The sequence below is a fragment of the Oncorhynchus gorbuscha genome, linkage group LG02 (assembly GCF_021184085.1).
Source record: "Oncorhynchus gorbuscha isolate QuinsamMale2020 ecotype Even-year linkage group LG02, OgorEven_v1.0, whole genome shotgun sequence".
In the NCBI taxonomy this organism is placed as follows: domain Eukaryota; kingdom Metazoa; phylum Chordata; class Actinopteri; order Salmoniformes; family Salmonidae; genus Oncorhynchus; species Oncorhynchus gorbuscha.
In genome coordinates, this window is record NC_060174.1 from 48,038,485 (window position 1) to 48,057,696 (window position 19,212).

The window sequence follows — 19,212 nt, forward strand, 5'->3', positions numbered from 1 at the left end:
TTATTCTGTTAGAATGTTGCAGTCACCCGAGGCCCAATGGTTATGGTGTTCACACATGAGGTGTACCGTGAAAAAAAAACATGTGTCCGCCTATGGAAATCAAATGTCCGTCCAACTGATTCGATCTGGCGCCGGCCCTGGCCTTACAGCAGCAATCAAGTTGAAACAATAACAAAGCATAGTTCCTGCTCCGATTTCAGTAAAAAGCTGACAGATGGGGCTGGAGAAATGTTACCACTCTCAAATTCATTAGACACATGGATGCTATAACTGACCATCCATGCTATCAAAATTATAGACTTAAACAGGTTTTTAGGCTATATAGTATTTGTTTACATTTACTTTGTTTACAAACATTGGAGTAAAACAAGCTTATACTTTGGGTTCTGATGGGGTATGACAGTTATCTAAGCTCATGAGGCATTTCTAAGTTATATTCTTCATGAATCATGTTTTTTTTAACAATACAAAACATACATATAAAATCGACAACATACAGACCCACACAAATATCCACAACATCAGTCCTACCCAGTCCCCCCTGCTTCAACCTCCATCTCCAGCGCCTGCATCACTCTCCGCAACATAGCCTCAAACTGCACCATTTTGTCTCCCTCCATCCATCACCCACACACTTTTAACATTTAGATAATAAAGCATTTGACCTTTCCATTCTTCAAGAATCAATGGGTGCATATCATTAATTAATGACTCCAAAATTGTATGTAACAACTGCCTGAATGCCCCTTTAAGAATGACATGCACAGGAGAGAGACATTATTAGCAAATATCACTATAATGAGGTTGTGCAGAAAGAAATATATTAAGGATCATTTGATTTAATTTCAAAATAAATGTTGCTTAACATAAAGTTGCAATTTGTTTGCTTCATTTTATGTATCATCCTGGTGTAATTATATGCAGTTCAACATCATCACCTCAAGGTGTTTGCACTAGCATTTGTGTTATAGTCTGGCTTTACTCCATGTAAACAAACCACTAGCTAGGTCTCATAACCGGAGGTCAATATTACATGCCTAGCAAAAGCTAGCGGTTCATTATTATGTTTCTTAATTGAAACTAAGTAGGCAATACAGCTGGGTAAAATAGAGTTGTGTTTTGAAAAACAGAAAATTAAGAGCTAGTAGAGACAGATTTGTGAGGGCGAGAGAGGGGTTGATAGCGGGGTAATTACTGCTGCTAGCTCACTTTTGACATACACAATGTGGTCGTCAAACATTGGACTCATATGCTAGCTACATTTAGTTTAATTATATTGTTGGCTGTCATTAGATAAATTAATCTCTATCTAGCTGGCTAACAAAGTAAGCGGAACATTCTCTACCTTCACATCACACCAGCTCAGTGGTTATTTGCTGTGCTAGCCAAATGTATTTAGCTAACACCACTAGAGAAAACGAATAATAAACGGAAAATAGGCCCATCAGCACACTTATGTAAGGGTCTGCAGAGGTCGTGGCATCTGATAAATGTTTTGTTACTACCAGATCCACTAAAAAAGTCAATGTGTGTATATAAATTTTGTGATCTGTTTTTTGGTTGAATCAAGAAATACGAACTTGTAAATTTGTGCTAGCTAGACAACTAACTAGCTACATGGCTAGCTAACTGGCAATTATGGCACACTGCAGCACCTGATGTTTACTGGGGAACCTCTTGGTTGCACATGCATATAGAACATATTATTGTTTTGACAATTAAAAAGGTCTATAGCCTCAAAACACGGTTAAAAAAAATCATGGATGGTCAGTCCTTGCAGCCGTAGCTCTCTCTATAAATTTCAGTGTGGATATATTTTTCCAAACCCATCCATCATCATTTTATCAAAACAGAGGCAGGGTGGCAACTTTGTTATTGTTTTAACTGCAGATTCTAGCTTGAATCTTTATTCATTATTTACAAAAATATCCAACAAAACATTGTAATAAAGTGTTCAGAACATGTAGATTTACATTCTGAGCGTCACTTCCAGCTCTTGTCCTATGGTGTCTCTTAAGTATATACAGATTAATCCATGTTTTGCCCTGCCTTATCTTGATGCTACTGTTATGTACTAGCGTTTCAGTGTTAAGAAGAAACTATGTCCCTTCCCTGGCAAGAAATGAATGCTGAGCTCCTTCAGTAGCATTTCCCCAAGGTCAGTAGCAGAATTAGAAAATGTAATCATCCCATAACCGGACAATGTGCCTTCCCGGGGCATTGTCAAATGATGAGCTAGGAATGTTATAATCTACCCTTATCATGTGAGAAAGAAAGGGCATTCTACAACACCCGATAGCCAGTGTCTCAATTCAACAGAATAGACTAAATTGCTGTGGCTTAGAGCTACAGTGGCAAGAAAAGGTATGTGAACCCTTTGGAATTACCTGTGACACCACAAAAAAAGTCAAGGCTGTCCAAAAAAAACATTGCTGCATGTCTGAAGTTTGCAAAAGCGCACCTGGAAGTTCCACAGCGCTACTGGAAAAATATTCTGTGGACAGATGAAACTACAGTTGAGTTGTTTGGAAGGAACAAACAACACTGTGTGTGGAGAAAAAAAGGCACAGCACACCAACATCAAAACCTCATCCCAACACTAAAGTATGGTGGAGGGAACACCATAGTTTGGGGTTGCTTTGCAGCCTCAGGGCCTGGACAGCTTGCTATCAGACAGAAAAAATGAATTCCGAAGTTTATCAAGACATTTTGCAGGAGAATGTTATGCTATCGGTCCACCAATTGAAGCTCCACAGAAGTTCGGTAATGCAACAAGGCAACAACCCAAACACAGAAGTAAATCAACAAAAATGGCTTCAACAGAAGAAAATACGCCTTCTGGAGTCCTGACCTCAACCCGATTGAGATGCTGTGGCATGACCTCAAGAGAGCAGTTCACACCAGACATCCCAAGAATATTGCTGAACTTAAGCAGTTTTCTAAAGAGGAATAGTCTAAAAGTCCTCCTGACCGTTGTGCAGGTCTGATCCACAACTACAGAAAGTTTGGTTGAGGTTATTGCTGCCAGAGGGTCAACCAGTTATTAAATGCAAGGCTTCACTTACTTTTCCCACCCTGCACTGTGAATGCTTACACGGTGTGTTCAATAAATACATGAACACGTATAATTGTTTGTTTTATTAGTTTAAGCAGACTGTGTTTGTCTATTGTTGTGACCTAAATGAAGATCAGATCAAATTTGAATACAAATTTATGCAGAAATCCAGGTATTTCCAAAGGGTTCACATGCTGTTTCTTGCCACTGTATGTAGTTGCATTTAATCCTATACAGCATGAAGCATTCGTCACTGTCACAAACATCGAGACATCTAGAATTTATTGTGTGAGCTTTGACAAATGAAGCATCAGTTTTACCTCTGGATCTGTGTGTGTGCAGCAACTTTATTCTCTATTTTGGATTAGCAATGACTGAGAAATCACAGTAATCTAAATAAAGATGACCTTGTTTCGTACTCAGCAAATAAAACAATACGCAGATGGAACAGACTGACGATCTCTACGAAAAACACTCCATAGACCAGACAGCAGAAACCCCAAACGCACTCTCCCAGACACAGCCATGTTGTCAGAGAGACACTCACAGATGCCAAAACACTGATTATCTAACCCTGCTGTCATATCTATGATTTCACTTTAAATATCTTCCTCTTATGGCTTCATCTTCAGAGAGAAATGTTTACAGTATGGCCACCATAGAATCATGTAAAAAAACAAGAACTCTGATGGCCACATTGATATATGATCAAGGAGATGCCATTCCAAAGCAAACAGATGACAGGTATGATGAATGATGTAGACTGTTAACATGCCAGGGCACAGCAATGGATGGATAACAGAAGGGATGAGCATAGAGATCCTATGAAATTTCTAGAGTGGCTATGGCAAACCCTCAAAGTTCTAGAATGCTTTAAAAATGGCAGCCATTGTTTAAAAAAGAAAAATCCATCCATTGTGAAGGATACGCAATAAAATGTGTTACAAATTTTAAGAAGGATGTACAGCAGTGGTCACCAAACTACGGCCCGCGGGCCGGATACGGCCCGTCAGCACATTCATCAGAGCAAAGGGACTTAAACACAGGCAGTTCCAAGAATTCCTGTCTGAACTGGAGTCTACGCGGAGATGTGCTGTACTACACAGAGGTCCGATGGCTGAGCCGGGGCAGAGTTTTGAGGCGTTTTCACGAGCTGCTACCCGAAATTAACGCATTTCTTCATTTAAAAGACAAAACGGTCCCAGAGCTGATCGACCCAGAATGGAAATGGCACCTCGCATTTTTAACAGACGTGACAGAAATACTTAACAGCCTTAACTTGCAGCTACAAGGCGAGGGGAAACTCATTTGCAACATGTATTCACACATAAAAGCATTTGAGGTGAAATTAGCGCTGCTTTTGGAACAAGTGAAAAAGCGCAACTTCGTCCATCTTCCTGCTACCCAAAACCTGTCGACAGAGAACCCAGCGGTCCCGTTCCCAGCTGAAAAGTGTGTGGAAGCACTGGAAATGCTGAAGGCGGAGTTCGGTGTGCGATTCAGTGAACTACATGTTCATGCAAAAGAAATCCGTCTTTTTCAGAACCCCTTTGTTGCCGACGTTGATGAAGCCCAGCCTTCATATCAGTTTGAGTTGGCTGAGTTACAGAACTGTGATGTTCTGAAAGACGCATTCAAGCCCAACAGTCTCATTGACTTCTATGCCGCCCTCCCAAACGACACATATCCAAACATCAAAAAACACGCAATGAAAATGTCCACAGTTTTTGGCAGCACGTATATCTGCGAGAAAACCTTTTCTCGCATGAAACTGCTGAAAACCCCGATGAGATCAAGATTGACAGATGAACATTTGCATCAGTGCTTGAGACTGGCTGTAACTAGAATGGAACCTGATATTCAACTTCTCACCAGCCAGATGCAGGCCCACAGTTCACACTGATGAACATACATAGGTAAGCTCACTTTTCTGACTTGAATGAGTCATTCTGAGCATAAACAAATATAATCATAATAAAATCTACTGGGATAAAATCCATCTTTACAACCATACTGGTAGTGAAATGTATTGTGCTGTGTAGGTGCTGTATCACTTAGTTCAGTTTCTCAACCTGCTTCTTTTGTGGTTTTCACAGGGAAGTTGATGAGAGAGAGCTGCAAACAGCGGTGTCTACAAGCCTACTGGAACCCACAAAACGATTATAAGGAAGGAACACAAGAACTTTAAGAGACTGCTCATATGTGTCAGAGAGATTCTGCTCTGACAACTGAGCTGAACTTTTATCTGTTAAGATTGTGCATGGCACGACAGAAAGTTAATGTTCCATGGCTTTTTTTTCTATGAAGAACCCAGAGAGAGTTCTTTAGTTATTATTTATTTCCTGTTTTTTCTGTGAAGAACTCAGAGAGGGTTATTTAGTTATTATTTATTTCATTAATTGTGTTATTATTTGTTTCCTGACTTTTTTTCTGTAAAGAACCTGGAAAGGGTTATTTGGTTATGTGTGGCTTTCTGGAAAACAATACATTTTTTAAGCTCCCCTACGATCGTCACACTTTTTCTGTTACAAACTGACACCGGCCCCCCATCAGAGAAGGGAAAAGTTATGTGGCCCTCACAGGAAAAAGTTTGGGGACCCCTGATGTACAGTATCGATTTTTGTAACACAAAGCATCAAACAAACAAACACAAAAACAGAAACACACAGGGTTTTTACATTCAAAGAAATGTGAAAAGCTTAAGAGTATCAATTGGTTTAATTTCCGTCTTTTTCTTAAAGAGCATAATATTCAATGTGAGTATTTAAATCTACCTTTAGAAATATTGAATATGATGTTTTTTATGCATTTTATAATCAAATTCATCACATACATTTTGTTAGTGGAGAATCTTTTGACAATCAAAAACAAGATGAACATCAGAAAGCTTGCAGATGGATGTCCCTACTGTACCAAAACATTCTACCTAAATCCAGCTGAAAACCCACCCACAACACAGTCACATACACACATTAGAAAAACAAATGCTCAAGAGATTCTGTCCCAGATTGACAAAATGTTAACAGGTAACACCTTAGTTATTTTAAAGAGTGTTTTTCTCACTTTGTTTGTGATCACATATTTGTATGATAAAATCCATACCTTTAACCAATTTACAACACATTGCAAGTTATACCTAGATTTTGCTATTGGAACAACACGATCATAAAAAGTTTCTCTAATTAATGAATTATTGATCAAATAAATAAATAATTGAGACAATTGGCTGAATTTAGAAGTGATGGATCTGTAATGACCACAATTTGTTTCAAAAGGGCTAGAACACCATGTGGTAACACACTATCTCATATTCCTTTAGTGAGACAGTGAGCTCATACATTAAAAAAATAAAAAATACTTTTATGTATAAAGATGTCCGTCTGAAATGAGAAGCTGACCCACAAGTAAAATGTCTGTTCAAAACCGGCTGACGAAACTGGGTTTGGCGGATGCTACCTGCCGTAATGCATAGTGCCCACTGCAAAATTTGGTGGAGGAGGAATAATGGTGCAATATATCCACATAATTTTCCTCCCTCATGATGCAATTATTTTGTGAAGTGCACCAGACCCTCCTGCAGCAAAGCACCCCCACAACATGATGCTGCCACCCTCATGCTTCACAGTTGGGATGGTGTTCTTCGGCTTTAAAGTCTCCCCCTTTTCCCTCTAAACATAACGATGGTCATTATGGCCAAACAGTTCTATTTTTGTTTCATCAGACCAGAGGACATTTCTCCGAAAAGTACAATAATTGTCCCCATGTGCAGTTACAAACCGTAGTCTTGCTTTTTTATGGTGGTTTTGTGGCAGAGGCTTCTTCCTTGCTGAGCGGCCTTTCAGGTTATGTTGATACAGGACTTGTTTTACTGTGGACATATATACTTTTGTACCTGTTTCCTCCAGCATCTTCACAAGGTCCTTTGCTGTTGTTCTGGGATTGATTTACACTTTTCACACCAAAGTACGTTAATCTCTAATGCTTCTTCTTCCTGAGCGGTATGATGGCTGCGTGGTCCCATGGTGTTTATACTTGCGTACTATTGTTTGTACAGATGAACACGGTACCTTCAGGCGTTTGGAAATTGCTCCAAAGGATGAACCAGATATGTGGAGGTCCACAGCCATACAGGTCTTGGCTGATTTCTTTTGATTTTCCCATGATGTCAAGCACAGGGGGACTGAGTTTGAAGGTAGGCCTTGAAATACATCCACAGGTACACCTCCAATTGACTCAAATTATGTCAATTAACCTATCAGAAGCTTCTAAAGCCATGACATCATTTTCTGGAATTTTCCAAGCTGTTTAAAGGCAAAGTCAACTTAGTGTATGTAAACTTCTGACCCACTGGAATTGTGATACAGTGAATTATAAGTGAAATAATCTGTCTGTAAACAATTGTTGGAAAAATTACTTGTGTCATGCACAAAGTAGATGTCCTAACCGACTTGCCAAAATTATAGTTTGTTAACAACAAATTTGTGGAGTGGTTGAAAAACAAGTTTCAATAACTCCAACCTAATTGTATGTAAAATTATGACTTCAACTGTAAGAGGCTTTAGACTAGCTTTCAACCTTAGTCAGCAAAACTCTTCACCCAAATGGACAAATCTCTGGCTAACCGTGAGTTTAACTTTATTTTTATTTTTATAGCCGAGACAACAGGAGAAAGAGTAAGATTCTTAATTCTCTCCTTCTCTTTTGTAATTTTTATTTCTAAAATTTTTCATTACACTTCACCAATTTTGACTATTTTGTGTATGTCCATTACATGAAATCAAATAAAAATCCATTTAAATTATAGGTTGTAATGCAACCAAATAGGAAAAACGCCAAGGAGGCCCATTATCAGCAACCATGACTCATGTGTTCCAATGGCACGTTGTGTTAGCTAATCCAAGTTTATAATTTTAAAAGGCTAATTGATCTGTATGTGGAGCATCAGCATTTGTCGGTTTGATTACAGGCTCAAAATGGCCAGAAACAAATAACTTTCTTCTGAAACTCGTCAGTCTATTATTGTGCTGAGAAAGAAAGGCTATTCCATGCAACGCTAGTTTCTGCAATTTCGGCTAGGTTCGGCAGCTCGCTTGTGCTGAGATGGGAGGGGTGGCAATATTGAGGTGTGTCAAAAACAAGTGCAAAAGTTCAAAGTTTTGAGACCCACAAAAAGCAGGTCTCAATGGTAATGCAGTTGATAATGGCATGGGACTTTGAGGGTGGAAGCACAGCCTATCCAGCCATGGTGCACAATGCCCATGGAAAAGAGATGTGCCTTTTGTGCCAGTGATTGGTTCCCCCCATTTTGTTTAATTTGACTATAAACCTTAATCAGGCTGGTTTAGCAGCATTGCAGAGATGCATATTTTATTCTGGCCATTAGCCAAGTAGCCTATGAATAAAGGGGTTTGAAATGGTCTACTGAGAGTGCTTTGAAATATTTTGGAGGTTTTTGCCCTCGTGTTTTTTCATAATTCACAACATACTGTACATACTTGCATTTTTCTTGTTCAAGTAGGATATACATCCCCCCTTTCAATAAGCACACCTCGTCCGTTTTCTGAGAATCTGCCTTTTACATAGGCAACGATACAATTGACAGGAGCCTAGTATTTTGTATGGAGGTGCAAATGTTATGCATAAAGCAATTTATGATATCATGCTTCTGACCTCATCTTATTTATAAATATTGCTGTTTAAAAAAAAAGATAGCTTGTTTTTCATTTCATATCCAACCCTCCATAGGGTATCCTTGCCCTAAGCCTCAGCTACTAAGGCTAGGTCAACAGCAATGGGTCATGTATTTTATATCCTGACCTTGTAAAGTAGCCTACCCATAAAAGGTGTTTAAATGGTCTATTCTTCAGAGTGCCTTGAATTGAAATATACCGCACATCCTAAAACATCCACACACCTACCTACCTGCATACTATATTTTGCTTGTTCAAGTATTCATCCAAACGTACTTAAATTATTCAGTTCAATAATATAGCATCAATGGCAGGCCTAAGCTATATTTTGTTTTTGAGAACATGCCTCAAACATAAAATAACATTTACAAGAGCCAAGTGTTTTCTATTTTAGGAGACGTGTAAAGACATATAGGCTAGGCTCCTTGAAGCAATTTACAACAATGTTGACTGCCAACACTCCAAACATAGGCTATTGGAGCAGACATGTCATTTATTATTATATTTTTTTTATGTTGCCATTACTTGACCAAAACGCAAAGACCGTCAATAAGAGGGTCTTATTCAGCTGATGGTTGGATGGCTTTTAAATGCATTCAGAATTAATCAGGGTGTAGCTAGGACCTGAAAACTGAAAGCAGACTACTACCTCAAATCTACTGTTTGAGAATCTGAATAATCCATACGAAGGTTGGCGAGTAGTGAAAGATTTGGAGTGCACAAAAAAGATGCACAGCTTCCTAGACAACTGCTGGTAGACTCACAGGTGGTAACTGAGAAAACCTCTATTCTGAACTCTTTTAATCAGCATTTTCTTGATGCAGGCAAATTATTTAATAGGGTTAAAAGGTGAGCACCCTGTACACTCCCGAGCACTCCTGCTCAAGGTTCTCTTTCCAACCTTTGTCTCAGAGGTGCATAGAGCCATGAAAGCAATTGATTATCTACACCTCCATCTATTACTATTAGCTGCAGACCAGGTATTAACTGAAAGCGTCTGACAGCACTGTGATCTCCATAGTGCTGTTGGCTGGTCTACGTTGACTCTAGGTAGGCTTAAACATTGGCATACCATGATCGATAAGGCCATTTTGAGAAAACTGGCGCTTTATTTCTGTTCTTTTTCGATAAGGTCAGGAAATAAATACCAGTTACGGTCTCACTCCTACTTACTTTTAATGGTTCTTCAAGTCGGAACAGATCATTGCAAAAGTGTCAAAAAGGTTGGTTGACACATGTTACTGAGGAAAGTGATTGTCATTAGGACTTTATGCGGGGGTATATATGATACATTTTTTATCTAGAACGCTTGTATGTTCTGTAATTCTACTTTATGTGTGTCTACGTCTAAATTCTGTTCATGGTGTGTCTATGTCTGTAAATTGTTGAACTTGAGACAAAAGCATGCATTAATAATGCCAATTGGCTTAGTGGTCCAAGGCACTGCATCTCAGTGCTAGAGGCATCACTACAGACCCTGGTTCAATTCCAGGTATCACAACCGGCCGTGATCGGGAGTCCCATAGGGCGGCACACAATTGGCCCAGCGTCATCTGGGTTAGGGTTTGGCTGTCATTGTAAATAAGAATTTGTTCTTTAACTGACTTGCCTAGTTAAATAAAGGTTAAATGTTTTTTTGCGTTTTCAAATAAGCCATGGAATGCGTTGATTGGCCAGTGGCCAAACCCTCGTCACACTTACAACTTGTTTATACATCAAAACCCAGCACTTTTGAGCCACCGCCAGCTATTGTGCTCATAATTCTGGCTGTGAAAATATGAAAAGACCTTCAGCCAGCGCTTAGATTTACCATTGCGTTAGGTTTGTTAAACTAGAGCCCACTGTGCAAATAATCTTCAAATGCATTGTTTTACACAATATCTTATGACAGCACTGGCTGACCTTTTATACTGTCATACGAAGGTTCATGTCCATTCAAGTATTTGAATACCTAATTCTATGGACTTAAAAACACTTGTCACTGCCACATCCACATCCAAAAACAAAGTCATAACACGACCTAAAGACTGCTCGTTATATGGACCATTAACTAATATGTTTCCTGTGTATTCTATCCCTATTTTATTACCAATTTCAATCAGTAATATATGTATATTGAGCACATTCCTATGGGTTTAATTCAACCTTGATTGATATCACAGTAATTTATTTTACAACAACAACAGATTGAATTATAAACAGAAAATTTGAAAGCGGAAATTGGTGATTGTGGCCCACCTCCAGAATCTGTGACAACCAATCATATTTGCTTGTGACAGGAAGTCAAACAGAACACTATCTTCCATCTGACACTTGTCAACATTCCCATTATTAGTCGGCCCTCACAGCACTGTGGAAAAGAAAAGATCACATGGGTTATGAGCCTTTCCTGTGTGACCTTTAAGATTCTCTGTGAGGCGGCCATCCTTTCTCACCTCTCCCTCCATTAGTCATGCCACCACTCCTCCATAGCCATCCCATGATGCCCCTCTGCATCTCATCTGTCCCTGGCCTCAACACTATTGTTGCCATGTCACCCGAGAGCACGGAATTAGCACTAAATAGCAGAGCGGTGCAGATCAGCCAATATACAAACTTGCGTGATTCATTAATATGCCAGAGAGGTCCTGCCATTAACTGATCAACCTTTGACATGCTGTTTCAGAAGCGGAGACAGGCACATTAAGACATCAGAAAGTCCGATCCAAGCCACTTTTTGTCTGAAGATCAGATATAGCGGATCGGCAAACATGAACAGTTCGGAACCCATGATGTTTCTTTAGGACCTACCTTCTGTCTTATCTCCTCCTCCATCTTAACTGGAGACCCCAGCTCTGCCACCTGTTTCACCCCTTCGCTGGCGAAGCCACCGTACTCCCACAGGACATAGCTCCTGGAGTGGGACGCCCCGATGAGGGCTGACCAATGATTGGCGCGTCCTGTATAGGGTGGTGACAGAGAAACAAAGTCGCCTGCGTGTGTCTGTGTACAGATGTAGGATCTTAATTTGATCACCATGTTACAGGAGAACGTTCCTGCAATGCAGGACATGTTAAACTCGTAGTGCATTTGAGGTTTAAAAAAGGCTACTGAAGTTTGCAATTTCCACTTTGAAATTTAAGACTTGCTTTTCCCTTATGAAAAATCTATCAACCCCCTACAAAAATGTAGATGAATTAGAATCCACATAATAATTCACATGTTCTGTTGCTGCAGGCCTATTTTCCTGCTGTAGCAAACTGTAGCAAAATTAAGTTCCTACATGTGTAGGTGTAACGGCTGACAGATCGCTCCTGGCTTTAACTGTGTCTGCTGGGCGTGTGAGGCTAACAGCAGAGTGGTGGAGACAGTGTTCATTAGCCATGCATGTGGCTGGAAGGCTACTGTTAGATATACTGTGACAGGCCCGCACTTCCACTGGTGGAGCCCTCATCATTACTGAAAGAGTTGAGGCTGGAATAGACCCGGTCAGACAACACACACACACACCAACCAATTTGTATATATCATTGTTTTTACATTGGCCACTCAACACTCCCCTCAGAAACCCTTGAATGTAATTACGTTTTTCCATGATACGCTTCCCTCCGTGAAAGATTATATATCAAGCTGGAGGGAAAGGGAAACTATACAGTTCATCTCTTTAAGCCCATCAGGCTTATAGAGAATCCATGTGATGTGCTTTACTGTACCAAAACTTGTTTCTTGTTTCCTGCCAAAAGAGCCTCTTCCCATCTCAAATTATTTATGGCGATTCCCTTTGTAAGCTGTGACTACATAACACTGACTGCAGGGAATATGTGTGTGGTTCGGATCATCAGCTCCAAAAGAGGAGACTGTATCATAACAGCTATCCAATATCATACTGTATTACTGACTTAGGCTTACTGAAACGTATTTGTTTAAATCCCAACAACACACAAATCATTTGAGAGAAATCCTCTAAACCAGTGGTTCCAAACTGGTTTCTAGTGAGGAACTCTCGGGGGTCCAGCAAAACCTTCCTAATCTTGTTTTTTAAACTGTTATAAACATGACCCGTGGAATGCAGTGCCGGTCTGATAAAACATTAAATGGCACATGATTACGATCCGTATCGTTGTTTCAAGTCCAGTGCGCTCAGGCTGTTGTTATGTTTGTATCATTTTGAGGGGTGCCCATCACGAGCAAACTCATTTGTATGATTTTACTTTGTCTGTGAAAACGATTAGAACAGGCACATCTGATGAGTCATTTGGGCTTAGCATTACTCTGGGTTTAGCTATACTAGCTATACTACAGCCTCTGCCATATAACTAAACAGAGCATGGCTTTCCGTCTGTGGTTGCACCTTTACAATGCAGAAGGCATTGGCTCATCTTTAGCCCAAATCGTTCAAAACTATAAAAGGCCTATTTTATCAGAGCTACATGTTTTTCTTTCTGGCTCAAATTGACAGGAAGCTCTTAAAAGGATACACACAAATGAACCACCATGAAACTATAACAAACCTTTTAAAAAAGTCACAGACAATAGATGATTTGCAGTATGGATCAGATGAGGTCATTACCACTAAATAAATTAGAAGGGACATTTTAGGTGTGCCACGGAATTTAATATTCCATCAAGGTGTGCCACGGTTCCAAAAAGGTTGGGAACCACTGCTCTAAACTACAGTGTGCTGTTCTTTCGTGCAGTATGTAACTCTAGTCAACAGACAGTCTAAATATGTCCAGGGTAAAATGTAATATTTTTGTTTTTCTTCCAAAACCATGTCTTGCTTAATGACTATAAACGGTGCAGATCCTTTCACACTCCAGAGCAAACGGACAGTTGAGCAACAGGTGGGAAGTTGTACAGCATTGTGCAATGTGCGTGGGTGTACATACAGTACATGACTGCAGTGAAGAACTTACTGGGGTAGTCTTTAGGGTGAATTTTCTCCGACCAGTTCCCATAGAAGGTGACTCTGTACTTGGCCGTCCCACAGGCACAGCATTCCGGAGGGGGCTTCTCTGTGGTCTCTCCGAACACAGCCTCTGAAACACACACACACACACACCCACCCACACCCACACACACACACACCCACCCACACACACACACACACACACACACACACACACACACACACACACACACACACACACACACACACACACAACCCTCAACCCCCCCATGCACACAAACACAAAGTGAAGTTAAGAATGGTGATCTTGCTTGACCTAAAATAATTTTTGAATATGACTACATTCAATATCTCCATTATAATATACTACAGTAACAGATCATATAAAAGCATTGGGCTGTTCCAGTGAGAAGTAATATTCGTATAGGACAGATATGCTGTACCTTTCTCACACAGTCTGACAGTGAGGGAACCTTCATCCTGGAAGTAAATTATCCTCTTCTGCACAATGCTGGCCCTGCAGAGGAGAAAGAATAGCATTCCTTCTATTCACTGACAACACAATGCAATACAGCGCTCATGTTAGCTCACAACTCGCAGGGGCGCGCGCACACACTCGCTGTAGCGAAAAAGAATGTAAGCTTGCGAGACTTCCGGATGGTTTAACAAGGTTACGTGAGGAGTGCAAGAGGCACTGACTGTCTGTTTCCTCTGAGGAGAGGTGGTAAAATCCCCCCCGTCAGAGTGCACGCCAGAGGCACTGCCAGACCTGCTCCCCATCAACCTCAGCAGAATACCAATGTGCAGAGAGCCAGACTGAGGCTGATCCTCAGGACAGTCCATCAAAACTCTTGACAGATACTGTATGACTACTCTGTCTCACACTCTCTACAGCTCGTCTCCCAGGAGAGACTATTCTCGGTAGACGAAAACCTTTTGGGGGTTAAAAGATAAAATTGTGATCATCTCATCAAACCACAGGATCTGAGGCCACGACACTGTTTCTCCAAACAGACAAACTCAAGCCCAAACTTTTCTCCGCAACAGCTGTATATCCTCAGCCATACAGCTGTTCTAAAGGCCATAGTTACATTGTATGGAGCTCAGCGGGGACTTTGCATGTTATAATACATCATTTTCACTATCATTTCACTTTAAAATGGGGCGGCAGATAGCCTAGTGGTTAGAGTGTTGGACTAGTAACCGAAAGTTTGCAAGATCGAATCCCCGAGCTGACAAGGTAAAAAGCTGTCATTCTGCCCCTCAAAAAGGCAGTTAACCCACTGTTCTTAGGCTGTAATTGAAAATAAGAATTTGTTCTTAACCGACTTGCCTAGTTAAATAAAGGTAAAATAAATAAATAAAATGTGGTACAGGTGCATCAAGTTAATGACTTTCACCCAATGTAAATATCTTAACATTTGCTGGTTGCAGTTGGTTAATACACTGCTCAAAAAAATAAAGGGAACACTAAAATAACACATCCTAGATCTGAATGAATGAAATATTCTTATTAATTACTTTTTTCTTTACATAGTTGAATGTGCTGATACCAAAATCACACAAAAATTATCAATGGAAATCAAATGTATCAACCCATGGAGGTCTGGATTTGGATTCACACTCATAATTAAAGTGGAAAACCACACTACAGTCTGATCCAACTTTGATGTAATGTCCTTAAAACAAGTCAAAATGAGGCTCAGTAGTGTGTGAACCTGCTTTCATCTGTGAGGAGCACAGGGTGCCAGTGGCAAATTTGTCAATCTTGGTGATCTCTGGCAAATGCCAAACGTCCGGCATGGTGTTGGGCTGTAAGCACAACCCCCACCTGTGGACGTCGGGCCCTGATACCACCCTCATGGAGTCTGTTTCTGACCGTTTGAGCAGACACATGCACATTTGTGGCCTGCTGGAGGTCATTTTGCAGGGCTCTGGCAGTGCTCCTCCTGCTCCTCCTTGTACAAAGGCGGAGGTAGCGATCCTGCTGCTGGGTTGTTGCCCTCCTACGGCCTCCTCCACGTCTCCTGATGTACTGGCCTGTCTCCTGGTAGCGCCCCCATGCTCTGGACACTACGCTGACAGACACAGCAAACCTTCTTGCCACAGCTCGCATTGATGTTCCATCCTGGATGAGCTGCACTATCTGAGCCACTTGTGTGACTCCGTCTCATGCTACCACTAGAGTGAAAGCACCGCCAGCATTCAAAAGTGACCAAAACATAAGCCAGGAAGCATATGAACTGAGAAGTGGTCTGTTGTCACCACCTGCAGAACCACTCCTTTATTGGGGGTGTCTTGCTAATTGCCTATAATTTTCACCTGTTGTCTATTCCATTTGCACAACAGCATGTGGAATTTATTGTCAATCAGTGTTGCTTCCTAAGTGGACAGTTTGATTTCACAGAAGTGTGATTGACTTGGAGTTACATTGTGTTGTTTAAGTGTTCCCTTTATTTTTTTGAGCAGTGTATATCCCTGACTTCCATGGCTCTCTCCATGGTTATGTTCTTCACGTCAAGGGTTTGGGCTGGGCTTCTGTCTACAACATTAGTTCCTGCGGGAGTGTTTAGGATCCTTTAGTTGTGGTCCCACACACACAGGCCTGTGGGCCCTGGCTCCGCATGTCTCCGGTGCTGCTGCCCGCCTGCAATCTCTCTGTCACTGGGGAGAGGGTGGCTATAGAGAGCGGAAGCTCCATGTAGACCTTCATCTCTCGTTCTTCTTCATCTGACTCTCAAACACTGTTTTTTAACCTCACCCTCAAAGAGAGAGTCTGCCTTTCTTCTTCGTCAACTCGTAAGACACTATTCAGGTCAAACCTCTAAGGGCTTTATATGCCGTGCCCTATGACATAATAGCCGTTGACATTTCTGTATACCAGATAAACTAGCACTAATGACAGGACTCTGTAGTGTAGAAGGAGGAGCATTGTTTTGGGATCTCAGCTGTTAAGTGTGATATCCTTTATGAGATTCAGTGGGAGAAGAATTGGATCCTCTCCTAGCAGTAATTTGAGTTCTATTTGATGTTCAGTGGATAGAGTTGGCAGCTGTGTTTCGTGGCCTTTGTCTGGCAGGCAGCCTGACGCTCCGGTACGAGGTAGAGAGCTGTATCTCTGCTTTGACAGGCAAAGACAAAGTGACAGCAATACGGCGGGATTTGCATAGCAGATGTTTCTCAGTGCAACATTTATTGGAATAATACCAGGACTGCAATAAGCCATCTGTCGTATGGGACGGGAAGATATATTAGAAGTAACTATTGTGGATATAGCTTCAGAAAGCTCGGCAGAGATGAGTGAGTTACATCTAGCACTAAGTCAGTGAAGCTAAGCACTATTTGCAGGGTAAATACAGGGCAGGGGATGGAGAGGCAGGATGTGTTAGGGAAAAATATCGCTTAAATATCTATACAGCAGAGCTTAATTGTTCAGTATTCATGCACCAATTCGATCTCACCTCAATTTCACATTTCTTAACATAAGAAAGAGCTTTCAGGTGAGCAAGCAATATGCCATGGAAATAGTTATTTAACACCCAATTTCAACCGTTTTTGAGAATTATTAGGGTTAGGCTCAGTGTCCTCCCTTTATGCTAATCATGCAAGTTTGTGTGTGCGTGGGTAGCTCAGCTACTCTAGGAATCCACTGAGGCAACGCCTAGCCGCCTGGCTTCACAACTCATGAAGCCAATGCAATAAAAAGACACAAAATCTGATCGTGCTTTTCCTGCCAATTCATTTTAGGTCTGTACCAGCAAGTATCCCCCACAAATGACATGTTAACGAAGACATAAACTTTTGAAGATATAGTCAAAACAGTGATGAACTGTTGATCCGTACAAAATGTGTTGTTCACTCAAAAATTTGTCAGCTAATGTTGAATTGGTCAGCTAAAGGGCATTCGTACTGCTTGCTCACTAGCTGTTGTGACAGTACATTTTTCGTTTTTAGGCTGTATAACATGTTTACAGTTAAGAGGCTTATTGATAACGAGTTCATAGCATATCTAACAGGTTATGAAATTCATATCCAAATGCAATTTCATATGTAAGTGCTATTTTCTTGGCTGCCAACTTTCAAAGAAAGCTTGGAGTGAGGTTTTGCATCTTGAAAATCATTGCACCCTGACACAACCCATAGATGTGGGGTTTTGGGGTCCTCCCCCAGGAAAATGTTACAGTTTTAAAGCTAATTTCCTGCAATTCTACCTATTTTGACATGGCTTAGGCCTATGACCAATAAATAAATACACACACAGTGTATTCGGAAAGTATACACTGTGTGTGTGTGTGTGTGTGTGTGTGTGTGTGTGTGTGTGCGTGCGTGCGTGCGTGCGTGCGTGCGTGCGTGCGTGCGTGTGCCTGTGTGTTTCCACATTGTTACGTTACAGCCTTATTCAAAAATTCATAAAATAATATTGTTTCCCTCAATCTACACACAATACCCCATAATGACGAAGCGAACAGGTTTTTAGAAATGTTAGCAAATTGATTACAAAACAGAAATAACACAGAAATATTCAGACCCTTTGCTATGCTATTAGCTCAGGTACATCCTGTTTTCATTGATCATCCTTGAAATGTTTCTACAACTTGGAGTACACCTGTGGTAAATTAAATTTGGAAAAGCACACACCAGTCTATATAAGGTCCCACAGTTGACAGAGAATGCCAGAGCAAAAAAACAAGCAATGAGGTCGAAGAAATTGTCCGTAGAGCTCTGAGACAGGATTGTGTCGAGGCACAGATCTGGGGAAGGGTGCCCAAAATTTTATGAAGCATTGAGGGTACCCAAGAACACCGTGGCCTCCATCATTCTTAAATGGAAGAAGTTTAGAACCACCAAGATTCTTCCTAGAGCTGTCAGCGTGGCCAAACTGAGAAAACGGGAGAGAAGGGCCTTGGTAAGGGAGGTGACCAGGAACCCGATGGTCACTCTGACAGAGCTCCAGAGTTCTTCTGTTGAAATAGGAGAACCGTCCAGAAGGACAACCATCTTTGCAGCACTTCACCAATCAGGCCTTTATGGTAGAATTCTCAGACGGAAGCCACTCCTCAGTTAAAGGCACATGACCGCCCCGCTTGGAGTTTACCAAAAGACACCTAAAGATAAGAAACAAGATTCTCTGGTCTGATGAAACCAATATTCTTTGGACTGAATGCCAAGTGTCACGTCTGGAGGAAACCTGGCACTATCCCTATGGTGAAGCATGGTGGTGGCAGCATCATTCTGTGGGGATGTTTAGTCAGTGGTAGGGACTGGGAGACTAGTCCGGATGGAGGCAAAGATGAATGGAGCAATGTAAAGAGAGGTCCTTGATGAAAACCTGCTCCAGAGCACTCAGGACCTCAGACTGGGGCAAATGTTCACCTTCCAACAGGACAACAACCCTAAGCACACAGGCAAGACAATGCAGGAGTTGCTTCGGGACAAGTCTCTGAATGTCCTTGAGTGGCACAGCCAGAGCCCGGAACTGAACATCTCTGTAGAGTCTAGAAAATAGCTGTGCAGGAACACTCCCCATCCAACCTGACAGAGCTTGAGAGGATCTGCAGAGAAGAATGGGAGAAACTCCC

The 19,212-nt window shown here is 41.2% G+C and overlaps 1 protein-coding gene across 1 annotated transcript in view; it reads right to left on the reverse strand.

Annotated features, from left to right (window-relative positions):
- The window catches only part of LOC124003491 (spondin-1-like), a 131,370-nt gene that overhangs the window by 67,649 nt on the left and 44,509 nt on the right, over positions 1-19,212 (reverse strand). Inside the window, exons 4-6 of the mRNA XM_046311778.1 lie at positions 14,077-14,150; positions 13,641-13,763; positions 11,536-11,684 (exon numbers count right to left, since the gene is read on the reverse strand). Coding sequence (XP_046167734.1) covers positions 11,536-11,684; positions 13,641-13,763; positions 14,077-14,150 — 346 coding nt within the window. The remainder of the gene's footprint in view (positions 1-11,535; positions 11,685-13,640; positions 13,764-14,076; positions 14,151-19,212) is intronic.